This window comes from Chroicocephalus ridibundus, chromosome 6 (assembly GCF_963924245.1).
Source record: "Chroicocephalus ridibundus chromosome 6, bChrRid1.1, whole genome shotgun sequence".
NCBI lineage: Eukaryota > Metazoa > Chordata > Aves > Charadriiformes > Laridae > Chroicocephalus > Chroicocephalus ridibundus.
Window position 1 is genome coordinate 14,890,141 of NC_086289.1, and position 24,649 is coordinate 14,914,789.

At 57.4% G+C, this 24,649-nt stretch overlaps 2 protein-coding genes across 2 annotated transcripts in view; one reads left to right on the forward strand and one right to left on the reverse strand.

Moving 5' to 3' along the window:
• ARL3 (ADP ribosylation factor like GTPase 3) overlaps positions 1 to 1,847 on the forward strand; it is a 32,342-nt gene extending 30,495 nt beyond the window's left edge. The window contains exon 6 of the mRNA XM_063337580.1: positions 1,256 to 1,847. Coding sequence (XP_063193650.1) covers positions 1,256 to 1,558 — 303 coding nt within the window. The 3' untranslated portion in view covers positions 1,559 to 1,847. The remainder of the gene's footprint in view (positions 1 to 1,255) is intronic.
• Positions 1,848 to 7,355: 5,508 nt separating this feature from the next.
• TRIM8 (tripartite motif containing 8) overlaps positions 7,356 to 24,649 on the reverse strand; it is a 30,354-nt gene continuing 13,060 nt past the window's right edge. Inside the window, exons 3-7 of the mRNA XM_063339282.1 lie at positions 12,696 to 12,791; positions 11,547 to 11,780; positions 11,141 to 11,172; positions 10,427 to 10,542; positions 7,356 to 9,726 (exon numbers count right to left, since the gene is read on the reverse strand). Coding sequence (XP_063195352.1) covers positions 9,119 to 9,726; positions 10,427 to 10,542; positions 11,141 to 11,172; positions 11,547 to 11,780; positions 12,696 to 12,791 — 1,086 coding nt within the window. The 3' untranslated portion in view covers positions 7,356 to 9,118. The remainder of the gene's footprint in view (positions 9,727 to 10,426; positions 10,543 to 11,140; positions 11,173 to 11,546; positions 11,781 to 12,695; positions 12,792 to 24,649) is intronic.

Consider the following 24,649-nt stretch of genomic DNA (forward strand, 5'->3'; position numbering starts at 1 on the left):
ATGGACCTGGTGAAAATGTAAAAGGATTTGAGGTTCTGTTCACTTGCTGCTCGTTATCCGAATGCATTTACATCTGCTGTACCTTCCGCAGGGCTCTTGTCCCTGGGCAGTGCCTGGATAAATACCACCTGTAAAACTAGCTGGGGCCAGCCAAAAACACCTGCCACCGTTCAGCGAAACCCCTGCCCCTCTCCCTTCAGCTACGGTTTATGGTAATCGCGTACGCAAGGCTTTGTCCTTCCAACTCTGTCTGCTTCGCCCTCCTTTAAGTGCGATTCGGGAGAAGCAAACGGGCTCATTGGTATGGGTGGAGCTCTGCCACACGTCGCATCGATTCATAGATCTTTAAAGCCAGAAGGGACCGTGATGTTCCTCTCTCCTGACCTCCCGCATAACACAGCCCATTAAACGCCACCCTGCCGCCGCCGCGGAGGCTCGCGGTTGAATTAGAGCACCTCTGGTAGGAAGACACCCGGCCTTGATTTAAAGGCTCGGCGTGGCAGACAGATCCACCCCCGGCCTTGAGAAGTTTGTCGTGGGGGTTAATTCCCCTCCCGCGGGGAGGTTGTCCTGCTTCACTTCCATGTCACTGAACCTGGTTCTACCTTTGCGATAGACGAGAGGCGCCTCTCCTGCCCCTTTGTGTTCTCCGGAGGTGATGGAGAAGTGGAATTCTCCAAGGGCACATCAGGGAACCTGGGTCCAAGCCCTTCCTCCAGCCATGAGCGCTGGGTGTCGGGGCTCGTGTCCTCCTCGGCTGCGGCCGCGTCCCCCCGCTGCGGCTCTGGTGGAGAATGTCTCTCCTTGCCCCCGGAGAATGCTCACCAAAGCCTCATGCCAACCTTCTCCCATTTTTCCCCCTACCAGCACTGCTTCTTGCACGCTAATGACCTTTTTCTCTGTCGAAAATACAACTGGTCACCAGACCGTTCTTATTGAGCGTCCTGGGATGAGGCCAGCCCTCTCGAACTCGCCCCCTGCCCCGCGGCGCTCCCTCTTCCGCAAAAGCAAAAGAGCAAAAGGTGGCGGCTGCCGCGTTCCCTGGGCCGCCTGGGGCCACACAAGCTCTTTCTTTTATGTTCCCTTTTTGAATTTCACCAAAAAGGGGGTATTTGCAATACCTGGTCATGTTGTTACTCGGTGTATCGTTTAGATGTCTTTGTCAAAAAAAAAAAAAAAAAAAAAAAAAAGAAATAAATTAAAATTTAGTAGAAAGACAACTCTGTGTTTGGGGGTGATCCTTTTTCTTCGACAGGCTCATTTTTCCAGCGGCCGGTCGGGAGCTGCCTCTTCCCGAGGAGCCGCCAGTCAGTCTGCGGAGCTGCTCTCCCACCGCTCCCCTCCCTCTCCCCGTCGGAGGCGGTCGCCGGTGCTCCAAGTGATCAAAACTGCTGGAAGGAGCCTCTTCCCCTCGGATTTTTCGCTTGTCCAAAAGTATGAGAAAAGCCAGCCGGCGAGAAAGGCAAACTTTGGGAGGATCGTCTTGTTTCAAAAATCATTTCGTAGGTTAAAAAAAAAAAAAAAAAAAAAGCATGTCATGAAACACATTCCCCGCTGACCTGGCAGGAAAAGGGAAGAGGAAAAAGAAACGCAGGGAATTATCTGGGTTTGGTTCAGTGAAGCAGGGTTTGGAGGGGGAAGCAAATTCTGGGGTTGTTTCTTTCCAACTAATTTGCCTCATTACTGTTCCTGCAACACCGGGATGAGCCAAAAAGCGAGAAACTGTTAGAGCTCTTTAAAGCATCAGCTCCCTCCCGGCACGGCCAGGATGCCTGGAAGGCTGTCAGAGCTGCTGGAAAAAAAGCATTATAGATGGTCACACTTAATTTCTTTTCTTTTTTTTTTTTTTTTTTTTTTTAAGGCACGCTTTATACCGAGTCCCGCTATTTTTCTCAGCAACGTAGGAAATACTTTTTCATCTTGTTTGCCTAATGGATTGGATGTGAAAAATATTTCTCTGGCAAGTGAACGCCCTGAGGGTTGTTTGACTTGTCAGGGCGTTATGTATCGGCCCCCGCGGCCCCCGGCCCCTGCAGCCGCCGTGCTTCCCCTCTCCTGTTGCTGTTTACGGTGGGACACGCTGTAATTTATGGCCAGGCTGTGTGTGACCTTGCATGTGTCTGCGCGGGCGAACCACCGCTCCCTGCCCCGCACAAGCCCTGCTTTACATGCCCATGATGAATTTAGTGCTCCCGAAAGGACGAGGGACCCAGCGGAGTGGATGCGGGGAGGGGGGAAAAAAAAAGATTAATAATAATAATAATAATAATCCCCAGACTGAAGGATAAATAAACACTGAGATTTTTCTTCCTTTTTGACCAGTATTTCCCTGTTGTTTACGGCCTCGCACCCCCTGGATGACTGCGTTTATCGGAGAGGTATCGCAGATATCAGGCTTCCCCTTCTGGCTGCGTGGGCACCCCCAGCCCTGTCCTGCTCTGCCACGGCACGCGTCAGCCAGGGGCAACCAGGCCGACGGCCACCGCGATGCTCCAGCCACTTGCCCACCCACCCGGGCACCCGCCCAGGCGCCGCGCTGAAGCTTTTTTAATTTTCTTTGATTTTATTTTGTTTTGTTTAAGTGGAAACAAGCTCACACCGCAGCCTTGTGATTGGCTCCCGGCTAAATTGCAGCTTCGGGCTCAGTTGGCTGAATTTGGGCTTGTTGGGATTTTTATTGCAATCTGTTCACTTATTTCCCTTCCCAGCGCCGATTGGAAACGAAACTCCCGTAAAGCCGCAGTCGGGGTGTGCCTGGGCCGGGGGACGCTGGCAAAGGCTTTCTGGGAACGGCGCAGGGTGTATGTGCCCCTTCCACGTTTCCTGTTTAGCTGGCTCGCCAAGATGAATATCTGTGTCCTTTTTAATGGGAAAAGGGAAAAAAGGGTTGGAAGGAGCTGCTCTCCTTGCAGCGTGCCGTGACCGTGCGGCTCCCAGCCGCAGCCCGAGCGGCGGCACGGCCGGGCGGCCAAACGCAGCCCCGAATAAGTAATGGGAGGAGGGAGGGAAGCTGTCAGGTAGGTTAGGCCCCAGGTCTGAGCTGCATCAGGAGCTGGCAGGAACGCCCTGCAAATAAATCATCCGGAGGAGAGGTATTTTTAAATAGAAGTTGTCCTTGCTGCTCGGCTTTGCAACCTTTATTTTCTGCTACTGATGGGAGCCGGCGCCTGCCAGCGCCTGGCTGATGGAGGGGAGGCAGCGGGGGCGCGGGATGCCGAGGGGGATGCGAGTCGTCCCTCCCACGCCGAGAGCGTCGCCCACGGGCTGGGGACACCGTGCGGTCCCCAGCCTGTGACAGCTGGGTCCCATCCGCCAGGCAGAGCCCAGCGTCATGGGGTGGCCGAGCCAGCTGTCCTGCCCCGGCTCCATCGCCCTCCCTGGTGTCAGACGGGAGGATTTATATGTATTTTGAGTTCATTTTTATAGCCGGCACCTGTGAGGCCAGCGCCAGGCAGGGATAACTGAGGGGGGGGGACGCTGTGGGGGGCTGGGATGGTGGTGGGGGCACGGAGAGCAGGTCTGGGGCAATGGGGAAACTGAGGCACGGAATCCCCTCTGCACCCCAGGGCAGCACTCGGGGCTGGGACTGGGCAGGGGGCCGGGGCCGGGGCTTGTGGCCACTTTGAGAGCCAGGGCAGGAACCGCAGCTCTGGCAGCCCCGTGGGGGCCATGGGATGGGGGGGGGACGCTGAATCGGGCGCATTCAGCGCGGCACAGCTGGTGCGGGCTGCGGGGCGGGGGGGGCTGCAGTTGCTCCTGACACTTTTGCCTCTGAATGTGATGATAAACTCCCTTTCCCGATTAGCGCTGATCCCTCTGCCTCCAAAACAGTTGGCCCTAATGAACATACGGCCCAACAGCTGTAAGCGGTTATACATATGCATGGATATATATATTTATCCCCCCCCCAGCCCATCCATATATACTGGAGATCACAGCTGTTGCTATTCTTCCTTGCAATGCAGATCAGACGCTCTCTCTCTTTGGAGTCTTACTTGACCTATTTTGCAGGCGCAAGATTTTTTGTGATGATGATTTCCCCAGTTGGTGCTTTTGATTCTGCCTGAAACATCTTGATTGAAGGCAAACAATGGCAGCTCCGGCAGCCGGCAGCGCCCCGCACCCACGCGCCGCCCCGGCCCCGCCAGCCGCCACGCGCCGGGGGGGGACACACACGAGGGACGGGGTCCGGATGACGCTTCCCCAGGCGGCAGCAGCTGCCGGCTGGTCCATCCCGACCTGTCTCCTCTTGTGCCCCTTCCCTGCACCCGTGGGACGTGGCTCTGCCACCCAGACCATCAGCGTGGCCACCCAACCTGCACCTCGAGGCTCGTGCCACCTCTGCCACCTCCCCTCCGGTTGTCCCCTGCTCATCCCCGAGCCCCTTCCCGCCAGCTGGGAGCTCGTCCACCACCCCAAAATCTTGCGAACTGGGTGGTGATGGCCCTTGGGGGGCCTCAGCTCTAAGGCCACGTGGGGAGATGGTGCCAGTGCTGTCAGGGATGGCAAAACCCCGACGGCTGCCGCCTCCCGCCGTGCGGCGCTGCTCTGAGCACCCTGTGGGTGATGGAGACCGTTGAAGTCCTTTCCCCAGGGACCCCCAGCCTCCGCTCCCTGCCCAGCACGAGGTTTCGGGGCTGGCAGGGAGCCTCCCTTGGCCCCACAGCCCCCCCCGGCCACGCGGGGTGCCCTAAAGAAGGGCCCCGAAGTCACCTCATGCCGGCAAGGAAAAGCAGCCGCCCGGGTGCGCACAAAGCCATTTCTTGTTTGGCGTTTTCGTTTGAAGCGTGTCCTTCATCTGGGTTTCTACAGCAACCGGGAAGTTCCCGTCCTGGCCCGGCCGGAGGGAGCGAAGCAGCCGGGGGGAGCGGAGCCGGAGGGCGGGGGAGGGAAGAAGCCAAAAATAAGTTTTTAAAGAACTAAGGCTGCAGTTTTCATCTCCGTCCTGGGCCTGGGGCTGCTGCGGCCAGGGCAGGGCTCCAACCCTGTCCCCGTCCCTCCGTCCCCAGAGGCGCCACAGCCATCGGGGGCCAAATCAGGAGGTGTAAAACAGCAGCCAATGGGGGCCCCTCCATGTAAAGGGCACCCAGAGTTGTCCCATCCTGCCCGTCCCTGTCCTGGCTTCATCCCCTGAGCCCTCCACGGGCCTTAGGTTAAAAAGAGTGAAGTATCTCAGAAACACACCTTCCTTAAAAAACAAACAAACAAACAAACAAACAAAAACCAACGAGCCACCAGTGATGCATCTCAGGCACCGAGTCTCTTCATTTATTCATTATGAGATAATACCCAAATCTGGCTAATTAATATTCCCACATATTTTCCAAGGGCTGATGAGGTATCTTAAACATCTCGCCGAGATGGGCTTTCATATTTATAAGGCTGATGTGCAAACTTAAACTGATGCCGTCTAAATATACCCCTCATGTTTAAGCTCTGCTCCCGGGGCGACGGGGGGGGGGTTTCCCCCCGGCACACATCCCGGCTTGCAGCGGGACCTGGGGGCTCGGGGGTGGGGGAGCTGCCCCAAAAGGCTCCCGGGGAGGGATGTCGTGGGCTCCGTTTTTCCGGGGACGTGAGATTTCTGTTCCAGTGGGTAACGGAAGCGCAGGGGGCACTGATGGTGGCTGGGGGGCCAGCAGCGCTTTGGGGCGACATTGGTGTGAGCAGCCGCGCAGCTGGACGTGCCGACAGGTACCGGAGCCGGACCCGCAGCTTCCTGCCCAAAACCCTTTTCCAAGGTTAAAAATAGGACTCGGTTGCAAACTGAAAGCCTGGTTTGCATTCGCCCTCATTATGTTGATTGCTTATTTACATGTATGCAAATAGGGGAAGAGGCAGCGGCTCCTCCACCTGGGGACCCCTCGGCAGGCAGAGCCTGAACCCCGACAGGTAAATCCCTGCCCAGGGACGGGCCACGGTGCGGCCACCCACCCCCCCCAGCATCAACGCGGACGTGAAGCACCGGCCCTTCCAGAGGCACCGATCTGGTGTGACCCCAGCGCGGTGGCCGGAGTCACGGTGGCTGTCGGCGCCGCCGCCTCTCCCCTCGCCCTGCTCTGCCAGATGTGCGTGTCCGGCTCCAGCTGTTCCCCATCAGCCTCCCCCGAGCAGCACCGCCGGCCCCGGGATCCTTTTTCCACCAGGCCCCACGTCCTTCATCAGACACCAATTTGGTCTGGCCCAGCTGCTCATTTTTCTTTCCGCCGTGTGACATGTTTTCACCCAGCTCCTAATCCGTCTCTTTCCATTCACAACTCGAGCTGTTTATGGATGTGCCTCTGCTTCCCCCCCCCACCCCCGGCTTTTCCCACCCCCCGGACAGAGCCATCCATCAACGCAACCCCACCGAGCGCCGCCGCTTCCCCTCCCGGCGGCCTGGGACACCGTTACCCCAACTGGGTCAAGGGCATGCGTTCCTCCCGCTGCTCGGGGGGGGTGACACTGCGGGGGGCCATCACCTCCCACCCCGCCACCAGCAACGTGCAGGGTTTGAGGGTCACCTGCCCGGCTTGGGGGGACTGGAGGGGCTGCAGCACCGGGGCTCTGCTGTTTTGGGGCTGCTCCCTCCGGCGAAGGTGCAAGGCGAGGGTGGCCCAAAGTGGGGACATGTCCCAAGCCCCTGTGGGGTGGGGGTTGCGCCTGCATCCCCCCATCTATAGGCGACAGGTGCTTTAATGCCTGCCCGGGGCGGCAGCTGACTGCTGTGGCGGGAGAAGGCAGCTGTGCCAAGGAGGAAGAGGAGGATGATGATGATGAGGACAGCTGGGAGGGCAAACGAGGGGACACTGAGTGCAGGGGCCGTGGCCGGGGGGCACCCTGGGGTGGGGAGTGACCCTGGCTGTGCATCAGGGACCCCTCTTGGGCCCCCCCTCCGTGGGGAGGGATGTCACTCCTCTCACCCCTGCCTCAGTGTCCCCGTCACCACCGGAGATCTTCCCACGGGCGCTGGGAGGATGGCGGGGTCCCTGCGGCGCAGGCTGGGAACATCCCACTCCCTCCTGCCGCCTTGGGGCGCATTGCTTGTGATGGAGAAGTGAACCCCCAAATATCCCATCGGTTGGGGTGTTTCCCGAAGCATCCAAGCAGGATGGGGCTGGGAAGAGCCTGGCAGGGCAGCGGGGCCGAGCCACTGTCCTCGGCACCCTATGCACATGGTGGCACCGACCTGGCGGGTGGCCGGGAGCACACAGCGCAGGGGGTGCTGGCTCCCCCCCACACCACCGCCTGGAAAGGGGACCCTGATTGCAAGGGATTCGATGCCCCCTCCCTCGGGGTGGAATGGGGGGAGCCGAGTGCGAGGGTCCCCCGTCCAACCCGCTCCTCCCCTGGTTTCGGCTCACTGGGACTCTCTCCCCTTCCCGTTTCCCACCGAAGCAGCACTGGCTGGGGGGGTGGGGAGGGAAATGCAAGCCGAAACGAAACTAGGGATGTTTTGCAACCAGGAAAAAAATTAAGGAAGCCAAGCCCAAAGAGAGCGATGGAAAAACCCGAATGCCTCCGAGAGGCCGCTCTGCTTTATGAAGTCGTCCCTGTTTTTCCCCCAGTGAAGAGCTCGCCCCTGCACACCTGCAGCCAGGTCAGCCTACGGCCCCGCCGCTTGCCCTGGCCGAAGGTCTCCTCCGCGCCCTTCCTGGCCTCGGCCGAGCTCAGAGGGTCCTCGACCAGCCCAGGGTGCTGATGGCACCCACGGAGCTCCACGGGGCCGCGGGGCTTTAGGTGGGGAGGCAGCCTCGCGGGGCCGGGTGCCGGGGCTGCAGCGTGGCCGGCACAGGGGACGCCAGCAGAGGCAGGAAAGTCGCCGACCCCGACCCCATCCCCGTCCCCATCCCACAATGGGGATTGTTCTGGAGGCAGGATGCGGCCCGGCCGGCTCCATGCCTGACTCACATCCTCGCCGGCTGGGAGGGAGCCGGCGGAGAGCCACGGCTCCAGCATCCCTCCCCGTGGGGCTGGGATGCGGGATGGGGGCTGCTGGGGACCCCCTCCCTGGCCGGGACCTGCCGTCACCCCATCCCCGAGCTGCTCCCTCCAAAACAGCCCCGCCAGGAAAATCCCCTCCGCCGGCCGGGCACCCGGGGAGCAGTGACTTCCCAAAGCTGGTGGGAGCCTCCCGCCGGAGCTGGCGTTCCCGGGGGAAGAGCTGCAGCAGAGCGAGGCGTTTGCACTAAGTGATCACATTTATTTGAATATTTTTTTTTGTGTGTGTGTGTGTGTTCTAAAATCGGTTACAGAATAAATACCTGTGCCTTATAGCAGGAAGTCCACTTTTTTTTTTATACAAAGTGCTTGTTACAGGAAGTTGCATCAGCGATACGCAGGCGGGGGGTGCATTTCGGCCACGCTTCCCCTCCTGAAAACTAGAACAGATTTTTTTTTTTTTTATCTATTTATTCGTGTTTTTTTTTTTAAAGTTTCTTTTCCCTTTTTTTTTTTGTGCATTAAATTTCCTGCCATTGTGTATTTACAAATCTCTGAAAGAAGGAAAAAAAAATGCCAATATGCATGAGAAGTGGCCTCGTAACACAAAAAAAAATCAGCCTTTAAAAAAAAAAAAAAAGTAACAAACCCAAAATCTACAAGTATCGTTTCATACTGAATCAATGATAGATTTTTTTCTTTTTTTCTTTTTAAAAAGGGAAAGAGAGGGGTGGAGAAAGGGGAAAAACTGAACCAAACCAGAAAAAATAACTTGGAGAAATGGAAAGAGAGAAGGTGCCATTGTCCCTTCTGTAGTTTTCCAAAGGCAGAGAGGAGCGAGGAAGAGCGCGACGCACAGACCCAGACGCCCGACTGAAATCCCCATCAATTTCTTCTCAGTTAATTTCTCCCTCGTCTTTTCCCAGCGAGGGGCAGGAAGGACTTTCCAAAATTAAATTAAAAAAAGGAATTAATAGGAAAAAAAAAAAAAATTATTATTTTGTTTTAAAAGGATAAAAAAAAAAAAGAGAGAGAGATGAGAGAACAACCCTCCCCAAAATCCTGGAGGGGTGTGAGGGGGGGAAAAATTGGGTTTGATTTAAAAGGGGAAAAAAAAAAAAAAAAAGAAAAGCCAAACCAAACCAGACTTTTCTCTCCAAACGCGTCATCGCACGGGACTCTCCAGAGAGTGTGACGGTTAACTGGTGACGTAGTGTTTCGCCGACGGCTGGCCGTAGACCCTATAGAAATCCTGCCGCCCGTGCTGCTGGGATGCGTCAATCCATTCCCTCACGGCAAGTCCCGGGAGCGACTGGGGGACGGCGGGGGCGGGTGGCAGCGGGTGGGAGTACTCCTGCGAGGAGACCGTCCAGGGGAAGTGCCCCGACCGCGGGTAGGGCTGGTGCCCGCTGTGGTTGGACACGGAGGAACAGTAACAGTTATCCACGGAGCAGACGAGGATTTTGCGCCCGCCGTACTGGGAGAGCACGGACTGCTGAGATGACGTGGTGTTGGGGTAGTGAGATGGGTTGAAGACGGAGCCCGAGTGCACCGGCTGTGGGCCGCTGGGAAGTCCAACTATGTGCTGCGTGGAGCTACAAGGCACCATGGCTTGTGCGGACTGCCCCTCGCCAGCCGAAGCGCCCTGGCTCATGTACTGGCTCGCCACAGTCCCGGACGATGGCTCGAGGAAGCTGCCCTCGGGGAAGGCGGTGGAGTGCTTGCGCTTCTCCGCGCCGGAGTTGCTGACGGTGCAGGGGTACATGGGGATGCTCTGCAGGAAGGGGACGGGGGTGCTCAGAGGACCTGCGGAGGGGAACAGGAGAGGGGGACGGAGTCAAGCACGGCATGGCACAGCTCCAGGCTGCTCCGGCCGCTGGCCCGAACCTGCAGCAAAGCCCCGAGACCCGGGCTGCAGCCCTCTGTGAGCAGAGGGTCCTCCAGCCCAGCCCACCAGCAGCAAATTGGCCGTACGCAGGTGAATTAGGAGCTTCTGTTCTGGGACCTTGCCAGCAGGCTCGGAGCAGCTCTACAAACACGTGCGCAGGCTGAGCCCGTGCAGAGCTCGTGACCGTGGTCCGTAACAGGATCAGAGGAGGACAAATCCACATCCCACAAGGAGAGAGGACTGGGAAGCCTCCACAGGATATAGTCTGCTCCCATGCGTGGGCTCGGGGCTGCAGGACCATACTGGCCCCTAGCTGTCCCTGCTCATGTGCTAACCCCCACCTTTCCACTGACTTTTCCTGATGACGGCCAGCCCCGCTGCTGTGTCACCCCAAAATACAGCTGTTTCACAGGCCAAGGGAAATATCCTGGGGAGAGCCAAGAGCTGGCTTCACAGCATCTCCACGTCCCCGCTGACCACAAAGGGCTTCCCAGGGGCCCCTGCAGCCCAACAGCTCTCCCCACCCTCTTGTACTGGGATCCGTAGGGCACCCAGCTATGGATACAGGATGTAGTGAGGTCCCGTGCCCCTCCTTGGCACCCCTCAGGCTTCACCCACCTTCCAGCAACTTCCTGAGCTGCTTCTCCTTCTTGGCGATCTCATTCAGGAAGAGCTTGGAGTTGAGGTGGCCGATTTTGGGTGGGGGCAGGCTGCCACCTGTACAGTTCTGGGTCCTGTTGGGGACCATGGGCAGAGAGGAGAGGCGTGAGGGACAAAGCACACTCAGGGAAGGGTCAGGAAGCCCCCAAGCTCTTTCCTGAGCACCCTCCCAAGGCTGAACCCCTTCCGCAGGGAGGCAGTGCTGAGGGCAGTGGGGAGCCGGCCCTCTCCAATGGGTCAGTCCCTTCCCAGCGGGACCTTCCCCGTCCAGCCTTGCTGCCAATGTCCTGGGCCAACACGTACCTCCCACAGCCCCTGTATCCCCCCCGCATCGCCACCCCAGCTCGCCCTGGCTCTGCTAGCGCTGGCTTTAACCAGGGAGGGAGAAGGACAGCAGAGCTGGACTGAGCCTTGTGCCCCAACCCGGCTGGTCCCAGCTCTGCTCTTCCACAAACACACCACTGTTTCCCCTAGACCAAGGGGAGGACTCGATTCAACGGCCGCAGGAGGGGATTTCTCATCCTCCCAGACAGAGGGACGCTAAGGCACAGAGCACGCCTCTCCCAGGCCCTGCAGCATCCCTGGGCCCTGCTCCTCCTCCAGACATCGTGCTGCTGCCGCCCCTGCAACAGTCCCCCTTCCCCCCAAACCCACCTGCCCCACTGCACTTACCTGTCCATTAAGATTTTCACAGACTTGGTGTTCTAGGAGGGGAAGGAGAAGCTCTGGTCAGTAAGGACAATCCCTGCCCCCGTGGCCACCTCCTCTTTCAGTGTCACCTTCAGTGGTCACCCCAGGAGGGGACAGGCTGCCCAGGGGTGCCAAGCCCCCCTTCCCCCTAGCACAGGCTGCCCCAGCCCCATCTCCAGCTGCAGCATCTCCTCGTTCAAGGCCAGTGCTGAGCCCGCCCCAGTCCTCCTCCCCTTCCTCCACTGCTGAACCCTCTGGAGCCATCAGCTAGCTCCACCAGTATCTCCAGCCCATTCCCTGCCATGACCCACACCTCCCCGATGCTCCCTGCACAACCAGACCTCCCCACAGCCCCCATCTCATCCCCAGCACAGGCAGCTTATCTCACCTTCATGAAGTTGATGTCCTCAGTTTTGTCGAACATGACCTGGACAGAGCTGAGGAGCTTCTTGGCCTCCTGCATGCGCTCATTGAGGTGGAGGACCTGAGCCGCGTTCTCGTTGCAGAACTTGGCCTGGGCCTTGTCCAGGATCTCCATGGTCTTTCGCAAGTCCTCATCCAAGATCTGGTGCATCTTCTCATACTGCAGGCGCACCTCGTCCTTCAGCTGGCTCACCTTCTCCTGGGGGAAAGGAGCAGGGTCAGCCCCTCTGCACCCTCCAACCTCTGCCATGGTGCCCCAGGACACCTGGGTCCTTTCCCCAGCAGGGGTGGGTGCGACCTGAGAGCTGCACCACAGCTCTGCTCTCCTGCAACGCCCACACACACCAAACCCTGCTGTCAGCTGCCACGTGGGACTCCTACGTGCCGGAGACCCAAACTCCACTGTGCAGGTTTTGCTAATCCAGCAGATCCCCTGGACCTGCCTCCTGGGGTCTAGGTGGGGATCACCTTTGGAGAGCTAATACCAAGCAACAACCTGCCACGTCACTGAGGTGGGTGTGATTCCTTGAAAAACCCTGCCCATCCTCATCCTCATCCCCATTCCCATCCCCATCCTCGTCCTCGTCCTCATCCCCACCCCAGGCTGGGGTTACATCATGCTCCAGAGCCCTTCCCTCCACACTCTGGGAGGCTGAGGGGCTTTAAGGACCACGAGCTGATCTTGTATTACCCGTGTCCCAGCAAAATACTAGCTTGTACCTCTTCCACCTCCTGGGTATTTCAGCAGTTTATTTGGGGATCTTCTGTCTCCACAACCTCCCTTCCCACTCGGGATGAAGTGGGTGGCCTGGGGAAGGCTGTGCTGAGCTGAGGGCAGGCTGCGCCATCTGATATTTAAGGACAGCTTTGTTCCTTGCCTCCCAACTCACCCCGGGACCCACAAGGCTGTAGGGCAGCCCCAAACACATTTTGTCCCCCAAAAGGATGACTGCCAGGACTAGAATGGAGACAGCAGGTCTGTCTGGCCACTCCTCTCCTGCACGTCCTCCCTCCTCCCTGCACACCTGGCCCCTATGCCCTAGGAGCCTGTCCCCATTGTGCAATGGGGTGACAGTCTCCAGGGCTGGCCACAGCAGGGTGAAGCACCAGTTACCTCAACCAGCCGCTTGTCCGATTCCAGCTTATAGAGCTGCTCTTCGATGTCTTGCTCCCGCTCCTCCAGGCGGTCCTGCTGCTTCATCAGCATCTTCTGCAGAGATGGGAGAGAAAAGCAGTCATCAGAGCCCAGCGGCCACACGCACCGGGAAGCTTCAGCGCTGCCCGCACCGGCTCTGCCCACGCGGTTTGGGAAGGACAGGGCTTTTTCCCAGCAGGATGCCATTGCCGAGCTGAAAGCCCACGCGTGGCTGGTGGAGGTGGAAACCTCGCTATTTCAATGGCCATGCAGAGGTACCATGTGGCTTGGGTGCCTTATCAGCTGGGGACCTTGATTTCAGCTCCCTGTATGGGGGCAGCCCCTTGCCAAGCCCTGGGGACCCTGGGAGGGACACAGAGAGGCTCATCCCCCACTATGGCAGCCCTGTTTCGAGGCCCATCACCCATCGCCAGCAGGCTCGCACGAGACATCGCCACCGCCCTCACGCCCCCGTATGCCACGCCAAATCCTTTCTCCCTTCCCCGCCTCGGTGACAAGCCCCAGAGCCAGCATCAGCGTAATCAGGAGGGACAGATAGAGGAGGAACAGGGCCTCCCCCCACCATGCTGCCAGCCCCCGGCCCCCACTCCTCGGGGCTGGGGCTGGGCCATCAGCCTAATAAATGGGACAAAACCTTATCCCCAGCAATCAGTGTGAGCTCCTTGCTCCTGCGCACTTTCCCGGCCAGGATGAAACCCAGTACCCATGAGAGAAGGACTCCATCCCTGCGAGCAGAGGCAGGGCTTCCCAAAACACCCCTGAAAATCAACTCCAAATTTTCCCCCTCTGGGATTATCCCCGGGAAAAGCCACCACACCGGCGTGGCAAGGAGGAGGGCTTCGCCTGGCATGGAGACACGGTGTTAGAGAGTCTCAACGACAGGGGTGAGATGGGAAGAAACCAGCAGCAAGGATGAATTTCGAGGGGATTATTGCTATTATAAACTGCCGCTCGGGGATTTATAATCAAGTAATTAATTCCTGGACGAGGCGGGAGGGGGAGGGTGGCAGAGGCACTGCCGGGATTAATTGCATTGCAGGGAAAGGCTGTCACCTCCGACTCAATTTGGGAGCAGGAATGCGAAGCTTCCTCCCTCCTGTTGTTTTTCTTAAGGTCTCGGGCACCTCCAGCTTCACTATCGCTGGGCTCCTACCACTAATAATAAGAAGAAGCTAAAAAAACCCAGCTTCCCCCTTGCAGTCGCACCCCACACGCATGCCCAGTGCCCACGTGTGTGCACCCACCCACGCACATGCGGACAGACACACAGACAGCACATCCACTGAAACAGGGTCTGAAGGGCAGCAGCAGCCACGCACACCCCTCCGGCACGGGGACACATTTGCTGTCGCAAACAGAAACACAGGGGCCTGCAAGCATCCAAGGGCATCGCTGCTGCTGTTTTTAAGACCAGCTGAATAGGTGGGAGCATCCACGCAGAGAAAGATCTAATGCATATATTAAACATCTCCTTTTTTCGGGGTCATTATTCGTGCTGCTGGGTGCTCAGCCGGGGTTTGGGGTCCAGCAGCGGGCAGAGCTGTGGGGTGGGTGGGCAGCAGCCCTGTGCAGGCAGCAACCTGCTCCGGCAGCAGCGCAGGGAGGTGCATGTCAACACGACCTGCTCTTGAACACCGCTGGCTGAAAACATGGTTTGCAACATCCCTCTGCACGGGCCTGGCATGGAGCACAGCGCACCCGGCTCTGGTTCCTACCCCAGCATCCACAGGCTGGAATTTCCCCACTGAAATCGCAGTCAAGTGATGGGAAAGCCGCCCACTCCAGGGAAGGAGATACCTTCCTGCAACCCTGCTTGCAGGAGGATGATCAAGCCCAGGAGCTGGGGCAGGTCTTGCAGTGCAGGCTGAGCTTCTCACTTTCCAATCTGGGGAGCCAAAAGACACAGTGAGCCTTTGCACCGAGCCCTTCCCTACACGTCCCTCCCTGCCGGCAGAGACTCGCCGTCTCCACCTCAAGCAGCCAGACCCACCTCGCACCAGCCCACCGGGAGAACGGCTGAGTCCGGCAGGGCCCCTGGGAGCAGCCGCATCCCCTGCCCCCCTGAAAAATGTGGGATGGGATCCAAGGCTCACAGTTTGCTGGCCACAGAGGCCAAATCCTCGTCCCACTCCGGCGTACGCATCAGGCATCCAACGTGGAGCCACCCCGAAGCAGCCCCTGCTCTACCCCCCAGTGCTGCCTGGATGCTCTCGCAGGGAAAAGCAGGGTTTCCCATCACTGGCAGATGCCAGGCAAGTGGACGCCACTCTGCCAAACCCCCCTGGTGTGTGGGACCCCTGAGGGATGGACCGAACAGCCACGGACATGCACAAACCATCATCCCCTTCCTGCCGCCCTGCAGCTGCCATGGCAGAGCTGCCAACCTTTGTGTTTTGTAACAAACCTCAGGGTGCTCCACTCCTGGAATCACACAATTATGTGAAATCACAAATACATATATAAATATATATATAAATAACTTTTCATATATGTAAGTTAATTTAATAGCCCCTCACAGCTGGAAAAACTGACCAAAATCTAACCTAAAGCCATAGAAATCAGAGAGAACAGAGGACACGCAGCGTTTTCCTTGAATCTCACATTTAAGCCACTCTCTTGATTTTAGGGCGATTTAAAAACCGTACGTGCCTGGCATTGCAGCAGGATGGGAGGGCTTTTCACCCACGGCAACTGAAACCTTAACAAGACACAAGGGTATGAACTACCCCTTCTGGCACCGAGGGGCGAAATCTCATTGTCTCCACAGCACGGGCTGAATTCCTTAGGTATTTTGAAAAGGAAAATATATCCCTTCCCCTTCCATCCCCTCCCAAATCTGGTATTTCTGAAGTCATGAACTCCTCCTCCTCCTCCAGGATCAGAATTTCTCAGGGTAATTTCTCATATTTCATGCATGACCTTGATGCTGGGAGAACCGCAGCTCCCTCCATACAGGCACCCTTCCCGGGCTCCGAGCAACTCCATGATCCCAGTTTGTCTTTTCCAAGACACGCCGCCAGTTTGCAAAACGGCCGCCAAAAATGCTCTGTATTCCAACACCAGCTGAGAGTGAACTCATGTAATTAATTAATAAGTTAATCTGTGGCCGGGGTAAGTGGCTGGTCCACCCCGACCCCGCAGGCTATAGCGAGATGGGGCTGGTTGCTGGACACCAGTTGATTCTGCTGGAGTTCCATGTAATCTCCCCCCTCCTCATGGAAAAAAATAAATGGGGTGGGGGAAAAAGGCTGAGCCCTAAGAGGAAGTTAGCAGGGCTCTCTGCAAACATGTCATGGGCACCAACCCTGCGCAGGAACAGGACTGCCAAAGGTGGAAGGAGGAACGAGTGGAGATTATCCTTTGCTTACTGAAGAGGAGCCCCACCGCTGGCGGAGCAGAGCAAATCCTGGGGAGCAATCGTCAGGTGGGTTTGGGATACCGAGGTAACGCACTGGGAGGGAAACACTACTTGGAGAGCCATCTTTGTGGGAAGCAAAGCAAGTGCTGCATGGTCTCAGTCCAGGGAGGACGCGCACAGTGGGTCCCCATGGGATTGTGCTGGGGAAAGGCTTGCTGACCATCATGATTTGCCCAGCGCCTGCTGAGAGGAAACCACCCTCACCCCACACACACCTTACTGCACCTCCCGGTCTGTCCCCCCAAACCTGCACACAGGCAGCTCTGTACAAGCCCCAGCTCCCAGCAGCCGTTCCAGTGTCAGACACGTCCACCCACCCCCAGGCAGCGGAAGGGGGGACATCTGTCAGGGGACAGGGTTGCCCTGACAGAGCAGAACTCTTGCAAAATTAAATGCCTGCAGCCACAAGACAGAAAGATGGTAACAAGGAGTTTAACACCTTGGACGATACAGGGCATGCGGGCTCCCCATCTGAGAGTCGTCATATGGCTGCAGCACCACAAGCATCGGTTGTTACACACACAGCTCCAGTTCAGCCAGCTGAGCAACCTCCCCACCGCAAAGAGGGGCACTGGGATGCAGGACGGAGCTCACACCCACCCAAGACCTCCCAGGCAGGGAGAAATCTATGGGCAAGATGTCCCCCTGGCTTGGCTTAGGCTGGTCTCATCACTGTCCTCTCCCAAAGGACAGGGCTAAATCTGGGGTCACCGCCGAGCCCACGATAACACGGATTATGGCCCTGCCCTGCCTGGAGCCCGGCACTCCCCTCATCCCCACTTCCAAGTCCCTGGCAGCCTGTGGCCCTGGGGCTGGCACCGGGGCAGGAAAATCCCATGACATGCCCCAAGGTATTGCCTGCGCTGAGGGTGGCCATGGTCCCTGTGTGCCTGCTGGGGAGAGCCAGCACGGGAGAGCCAGCGGCATCCCTTTCCTGGGGGCTCGAGTGCTCGCCAGCCCCTGCCTGACTCCCAGCGCGATCAGGAAGGAGCCTGGCAGCTTCACCAAAGCCCCATGACCCGCCAAGCAGCTCTGGTTTTAAATGACAGCGGGAGCAGTGAAAAGCCTTACTGTGTTCATGGGGGAAATGAAGCCCACGGAGCTTCTCTGATGTCTAATAAGCACTGTGCATCCTTCAGGGCCACTTCCCCGGCAAGAGAAACCACGTCTCTGCACACCGGCCTACAGGATGCTTGCAGGATGCTAATTCCCAATAAACTGGGCTGAAACAGGCCGTGGGTTTGGAGGTTAGTATGGGAGGGCAGGTGGACAAACCACAGCCCTTGTTCCCGTAGGAAACCAGGGGGAGCAGAGAGCCAGACTGCCCCACAGAGTGCCTTTAACCGCAGCTGGGGCTGGCCCAGGACAGGCGCGCTCGCTTCTCTGCCTCCCTCCTTCCTTCTCCTCTGCACCCGGGCCTTCCCCTCGCCGCCAAATCCCAGACACTGAGTGAATAAGGACATTGTTTGCAGCCACCGGAAAGCCAGAACGGAGGGAGCAGCTCGGAGCACGAGGGGGAGGAAGGGCGAGGAGGAGGAGGAAGGTTGAACCGGAGCGAGGAAGCCGCGAAGGGCAGATGCCTGTCGCGGGAATGGCTCCAGACACCTGCAGCTCAGCCCAGGGACCGGGATCAAGGGCCCCCATTGAGACCCGCGTCCCGGCACGTTGCTGGAGACGGGCCTGAAGTCACAGTGACTGAATTTTAATGCACCAAAAGCCCTGGACCAAGGAGGCAAGTGCAACCTTTCGCCTCCCCACACCTCCCACTCACAGGCTTCCCGCTCCCCAGCCCCGCTCTGCCATCAGCTGACCGGTTTTCTGAGAAAAACCCACGCGATGAACTATTCTCATCCCTCCTGAAAGCGTCCCCCCACCTGACAACACACCGGCACCTTGACACCGTGTGGCTCTGGGACATGGCCCCCCAGTGCCCCCCAAAAACACGATCTCAAACCACGAGATCTTGCACTGCCGCAGCCCGAGGGGACCAGTCGCTGCAGCCCGAGAGGACCAGTCCCCGCAGCCCAAACCCCCTGGAGCATCCCTCCCACCCCACCATGGTCTCCTGCTGACAAGACACAGGCAAAAGCAGCTCTTTCGAACTCCTCATGGCTCCCACGGCACTCACAGGAGGCTGATCCGCTTACAGGGACAGGAAGGAAATGTTTTCTGGTTGGGGTTTCATCTTGCACGCATTTACAGTAAGCATGGGGCAGGAGGGGAGGTCTCGGGCCGGAGCAGGAGGCCTCGCCTCCCCCAGCCAGCCCAGAGCACACGCACACTCCTCCGGGGTTTGGCTTTTCTCACAGTGCTCCCTGCACAGAGATCGGGCTGGTTTATCCCCAGCACGGGAAGGAAGAGGGGAGAGGAACAGCCTCTGGGATATTAATAGCTGCCCTTGCTAGGAAGGGATGGGAGTAGCAGCCACGCAGTGCATGGGCATCAGAGACTCCCTCCTTAGCATCAAGGGAGCCCCTGAGCACCGGGAGAGCTGGTGCTGTGTAGAAAACGGCTGGAGGCCAAATATCCAGCGCTAGCCTGGGGGAACAGGATGGAGGGTGCCTCTCGCAAGAGCAGCTCTCCACCTTTTTCTCATGCCAGGGCGGGTGGGGATGCCTCCTGCCTGTCTCCATCTCCCTGCACGATGCTGCCTGGTCTCCAAACCTTCCCCAGCATGCCAGGGAGGAGAAACCATCAGGAAAAGCCCCATGCCCCATCTCCAGCACCCATCGCAGCACGGGGCATCCCTATACCATGGCTGGCACACAGCAGCTGGATGCTCCCCCCGAGCCATGACTCACGGCAGCTCAGCAGTATTCAGGGCAGCCCTCAACTCTGTGGCAGCCCAGGCCGGTGGGCACGGCAGACCACGCTCCTCCATGTGGCCTTCTACCAGCAGAACCCGGATCACCGTGTGGCTGTGCAGCTCTTCCCCTTGTTTACACCCGGCAGAAAGGAAGAACTCGTTAGTAAAGGGAACATACAAGGCATTGTGTCGTGTGGAGCCAGCGGCAGGATTTCTGGAGGCCAGGAAATGGGGACCTATTCTCTATTGGAAGGCGACCTTCAGAAGGACCTTGAGGATGTTAATTTGCCTGCTGGGCCTCTGTGTGCCCCCCTGCTCCCCGCTGCCATGGGGGGTTACTTGTGGCTGTGCCTCACACACACGGGGGAAGGAGGACAGGGCTCTCCTTGTCACTTTTAGACCCCAACTTCAAGCCGTGGCCTGGCTGCCACTGCTGCCAGCATCCTCTGAGCAGGGACGAAGAGCCACTTGGAGGGGAAAAGGGAGATAAAAAGGATTAAGGAGCAGGGAGACGAGGCCAGTGGCGGCAGAAGCATCCCTTCTGTGCCAGCAGCCCCACAAGTCCCACTTCCTGATACAGGACGCCCAGTATGGGCTATGCGCACCCCAAAACAGGCACCCGAACACTTTTGCAGCATGTTGGAGAGTAGGAGCAAGGCCGTGCTGATCACGGACCAGTGTCGGATAAGCTGTCCCTGTGCAAAGCGCCGCAAGAGGCAGTGAAAGCTGGGCGAACCGCCTCCACCAGACCCGGGGCTCAAGACTCACTCACAGCATGGTGAGGAACGGAAGAAAGGAGCTGGAAACACACCGGGAAGATGAATACGAGGATGGAGGAGCTGGTCTGCATGCTGAGCGTGCAGACAGGCAAGTCCTGACTGATGCTGCTGGCTGCACGGGACAAAGATGAGTCGTGGTGATGCCCATGTGCCCCTGCCTTTGGCTGGCGCAGCTGCCTCCTGCCCCAGATCTGCCAGGAGAGACAGCACCCGGCTGGGGAAAACATGCTCCTGCGCTGTGTCCCAGCAGCTCGGGGACAGCAGATGCTTTTGGGCGGTGCAGGAGCAAGACGGAGAGACCAGCTCTGAGAGCTGCCGGGGCTGCGGCTGCAGGCACAACCAGACCCTGGGGGCAGCGAGGAGCTCAAGAAATCTTTTCTCTCTGCTGGGAAGGGAGGGAGAGGAGATCCCCACCCAGGCCTGGGCACAGATGCCAGCCAGCAGCCCTCCCCGGACAGCTTTGGGGAGGGAGGACAGTCCAGGATGCCTTCGACTGGGAGCGAGGAGAGCCAGGAGGAGTCACAGGGCTCAGCTTCGTGTTTATGAAGGACAAGGTCCGCATCTTCTCTGCCATCACAGATGTGAGGGAGGAGCTCTTTCCCCCCCCTTTTTTGGTTTTTGGGGGAAAATGTCCTGGTTTGGGTCTGCTTATAAATCAGTGCCAAAATTTGCCCTGCTGCTGAGCCATCTCTGGCACGGGGCTCCAGCTGCAGGCCCTGGCACAAGCCCATTCTGCCCAGCATGACCCAGAACCAAATGCCCTTTAAGCAACCAGCTCCGGAGCACCGGCACGAGGGCATTGCCAGGGCACTCCGGGAAAGTGCAGTGGTTTGCGACATCCCAGAAAGTTTCAGACAGCCAGACCCAGGCGCCTTGAGCAACCGTTTCCAGACACTTGGGACCTCAGACTGACACCAACACCTAGAACACATCTGGCCCTGATGACCAACATGGCCTTGTCCTTCCTCCCCACCATGCCAGAAAATAAAGTCTATGCCCTGAAGCTACACTGACTGGGATTCACCAGATTTAACAGTTTTTCGGAGCCTATGAGATCGTGTAAGAAGTCCTGCCCTTTCTGTCTTCAGTGCGCTCTGTGCTTGTGGTTTCTTGAATGTTTCAATCAATTTACATGTACGTTACAGGGGCCCTAACCTCCTTTTCTCCCTCTTCTGTCTCTGGTTTCATACATCTGCCCCTTCCCAACCATGGATCCATCTGAAAAATTAAACCAGTAAAAAAAACCCAGTCTCTTTTCAGCTGGATTGTGCCCTCGAACTGGCTCTCACAAGCGCTCTGCCAGCTCCAGTGGTGGCAGTCTCGTCAGAAACGGGAGGTCGTTCAGTGCTGAAACTCAGTGGAATCACAAAACCCTGCTCCTCACACAAGCCCTGCTGCTCTGACATATCATCTGTGCGTCGCTCCTTCCGTAACACCCACAAAAAAATAAACAGGCTTTGGCAACACCCCCAATCCTGCCTCGATCTGCTGTTGTCCCTGCCTCGTCTAGCTCTGTTGAATCCCAAGATCTTCCCAACGTGCTGCAATCTGAGGGTCCCGGCCAGTTGTCCCCAAACGGCGGCTGGCGGGATGCCTCGCCTTCAAAAGCAGCCACCCTGCAAAGACCCACTCCCATTGCTTGGCAGCAAACCTACCCCCATCTGCAGCCCCTGCAAAATTGAGAAACCCTCACTCCCTCTTCCAAATAAACATCTTGGATTCAAGATCCAGCTGGCCTGTGTGATCTCAGAGCTTTCTCCCTGCAGGGGTGAAACACAGCCAGCCTCTTCCACCCTTCCTCCCACTGCAGGCTGAGCTGCCTCTCCCCTGCCCCAAGACCTCCGCTCCGCACCCACCACAGCTCAGCCCTGCCACGGGGAGACCTGAGCTCTGAACAACAGCCTCTTTGGCCTCCTACCCCTCTAATTTCTGATTTCTGCTCCAAAGGGTGCCCAGCCTGAGGATACGGATGCACAAGCAGGTTTTTGGGGGAAGCCAGATACCAGTGAGAAATAAAGCAGCCGCAGTGATACCTGCGTGCGCCCACATGTCCCAGCCACGAGACCATCAATAAGTGCAAAGGCAACAACCAGCAGCCACATGCCCCGTCAGCGTCTCGTTTGGTGACCCACAGACGAGGGGTCTGGCTGCTTGGGCAGCACAAAGCCCCTCTCCAGGCTCAGGGCAACACTAGAAAGAAAACCCTGCTTTGATTTAAAGGCCACGATTTTATTTTTTTTTCCTTCCAACTGATCTAGTTAAACTTCCAACCGCTCAAGGCTATTTTAATTTGTACTGGTAAGTTAAATCAACACAAACAAGGGCAGAACAGGTTTATATGCACCTCTATTACTGGCTTGCATCAACTAGAGTGCAGCTAGATTTCTCCAGGCAGCTTTTTTTTTTTTCTAATAAAGATAAGGGGGGACGTTTTTTGTGCACCTCCAACTGACAAATGGAGCCTGAAAGTGAGTTGGGAGTCAAAGCCTTGCAGAAAGTCAAGGTGACTTATGTGCCAATAGGCTGGATTCAAAGAGCTTTGCAAAAATGCAGATCAACTAACAAGATTTATAAAACCCGTTAGGGGCTTAGAGGCCGCTTAATTCTCAAAGGTGCCAAGGAAAGTGCCTGACTCACAGAGGGATGGATGGGGCTTACAGAGGTGGCTATCTCAACCTCTTGGTTGAGAAGACAAGGGGACTCAATTTCTCCTGGAAACGAGATTTTGATATGCCGAGATGTTTACTCCAAGCCTTGGCTCCTACATCACTTACTTTAAAAAAAGGAAACCAAGTCCTGCTGCTGCAGACAACTGCTACAAACATCTACCCAAAGCCACAGCAGAATCTGCTGCTTCAGCTCGCCAGCGCCAGACACCACCCAGAGGAGCACGAGACTCAATCAGATTCAGCACACAAGCTGGAAAAAATAAAAAAAAGGGGGGCGGAGGGGAGAAAAAAAAAAAAAGGAGGACTTTGCACTTTACAGCTCCCCAACGCCCGGCATTTTGCAGGCTGGAAGGAGCCCGTCAGCACCTGCAGGCAGCCAAGGCAACACACAGGGAGCCCATCAGCCACTCTGCACCCAAGAGGGGACCGACCATGACCATGACCTGCTAAACGTTGAGGACCCCTCAGCCACCTTCCCCACTGGGTTTTCTCTCTCCCCCATTTTTTTTCGCAAGGCGGCTGTTGAGAATCTGAAAGCCCGGATTATAATCTTTATGAATCCCATAGTTAGATCACGCTGAACAGCAGCCCAGCAATACCAGATGTTCAAACAAAGCTGCCAACCGACAGCTGTCTGCAGCTTGCAGCGTGTTTTTACTTTAAAATGCAAAATGATACCAATCTATATTAAAAGAGAGACGTTCGGAGCCTTGCGATAGCAGCTGAAGCCGCGGATATTGCTCTTTCACGCAGGGTGTGGCGGCAGAAGGAAATATCTCACAAACTACTGCTTAAGCCGCCCTCCCGGCCCCCCCAGATCCTGGCCCCTTTCCTAATGGGAAAGAGACTCACGTTACTGCCTGAGTGCCGTGAATGTACCAGTGCGTGTCCAAACAAGCCAGCAAAAAGAAAAATGCAGCATGAACAAACACCGTCTAACGAAGGATGCCAGAACGAATCTGGGCGCTGCACAGCCCGCACCTGGCTCTCAGCGGCGTGGGGAGGACGAAGTGACGCGCGGAGGGACGGAGGGAGCCAGCCACGGGGTGGAGGGTGCAGCAGTGCCTCCCCTCCTGTGTCGGTGACCAAACTGGGGGTGCAAAGGTCCCTTCTGGCAGCAGAGCATCAGTGGTGGAAGCAAGGGATGGAGAGGCACCTTCCAGTGCTTCCCGCCCATCCGCCCAGCGTCCCGCCTCGGGTTGTCCCATGTCCCTCTAAAACACACAGGGATGCTCGTGTGGTGCTGGCCCCACCAGGAAAACTCTGGCAGGGCTCCCTCTGAGACTCAATATGCAGCAGGTTTTGAACTTGCATCGCTTTGTACCTTTATTTGTTAGGCTGGCTGGGACCAGGCACAAAGCCCTACACCCCACAACTTTTTCCACATACCAGCAGCTCGGGAAGGCAAGAGCCAGAGCTCAGCCTCGCTCTCTGTTCTTCCTCCCTCTGGGAACACAAGCCACCCGTACCCACCACGTTTTGAGGATGGCAAGTCCCGAACATGCTGGGCACGGCACAGTACTTCTGGCTTGCAGAAATCAGGCAAAGAGGGCTCTGACTTAGTCAAACGTGACGTCCCAAATTCCCCACCAGCCGCGATCACAGGAAATCTTTGGGACCGGTCCCAAGGCTGCCTCATTGTGCTCCGAGCAGCAACAGCATGAATGAATCACACTCCTCAACGTGACACCCAGCTCCCAGCAACGTACTCGGGACCAAAATATTTACATTGCAAATGAATAAGAATAGGACCAGATCCCCTCCCCAGCCTGGTGACATAAAAAGGCCAACCTGGTCTTGCATCGAGCAAGTGGGTGGCAAGAGGATAAGAAGGCAGGAGCTCAGCCCCGCGTCGCGCAGCCTGGCTCTGCCCAGCACTGCTGAATCAGAGCCCTTTCCTGTGGCATTGAAACCTCTGCAGCGGCGAGCAACGAGACTACGATCCCCGTGGTACCATGCTCTCGCCAGAGATCAGCAGCCGGGCGACATGTGAGGGAGCATGCTGGGACCTGTAGTTTCCAGCCAGCCAGCTGCAAAACGCCATCCACCAGTAAACAGCGTCTCGAATTAAAGAGATGCGAGGCCCCCACGCTGGCAAGGCACCAGCCACGGCTTCTTGTTGGCAGGCACTTGGCCAATTCCCATGTGTTGCATTAACCCCTTTCCAAGGAGCAGCCAAGAGCCCGCACCCCACAAGCCCTCTCGCAGCTGAGCTGCGCCCTGCCCTTGCCGAAGCGACG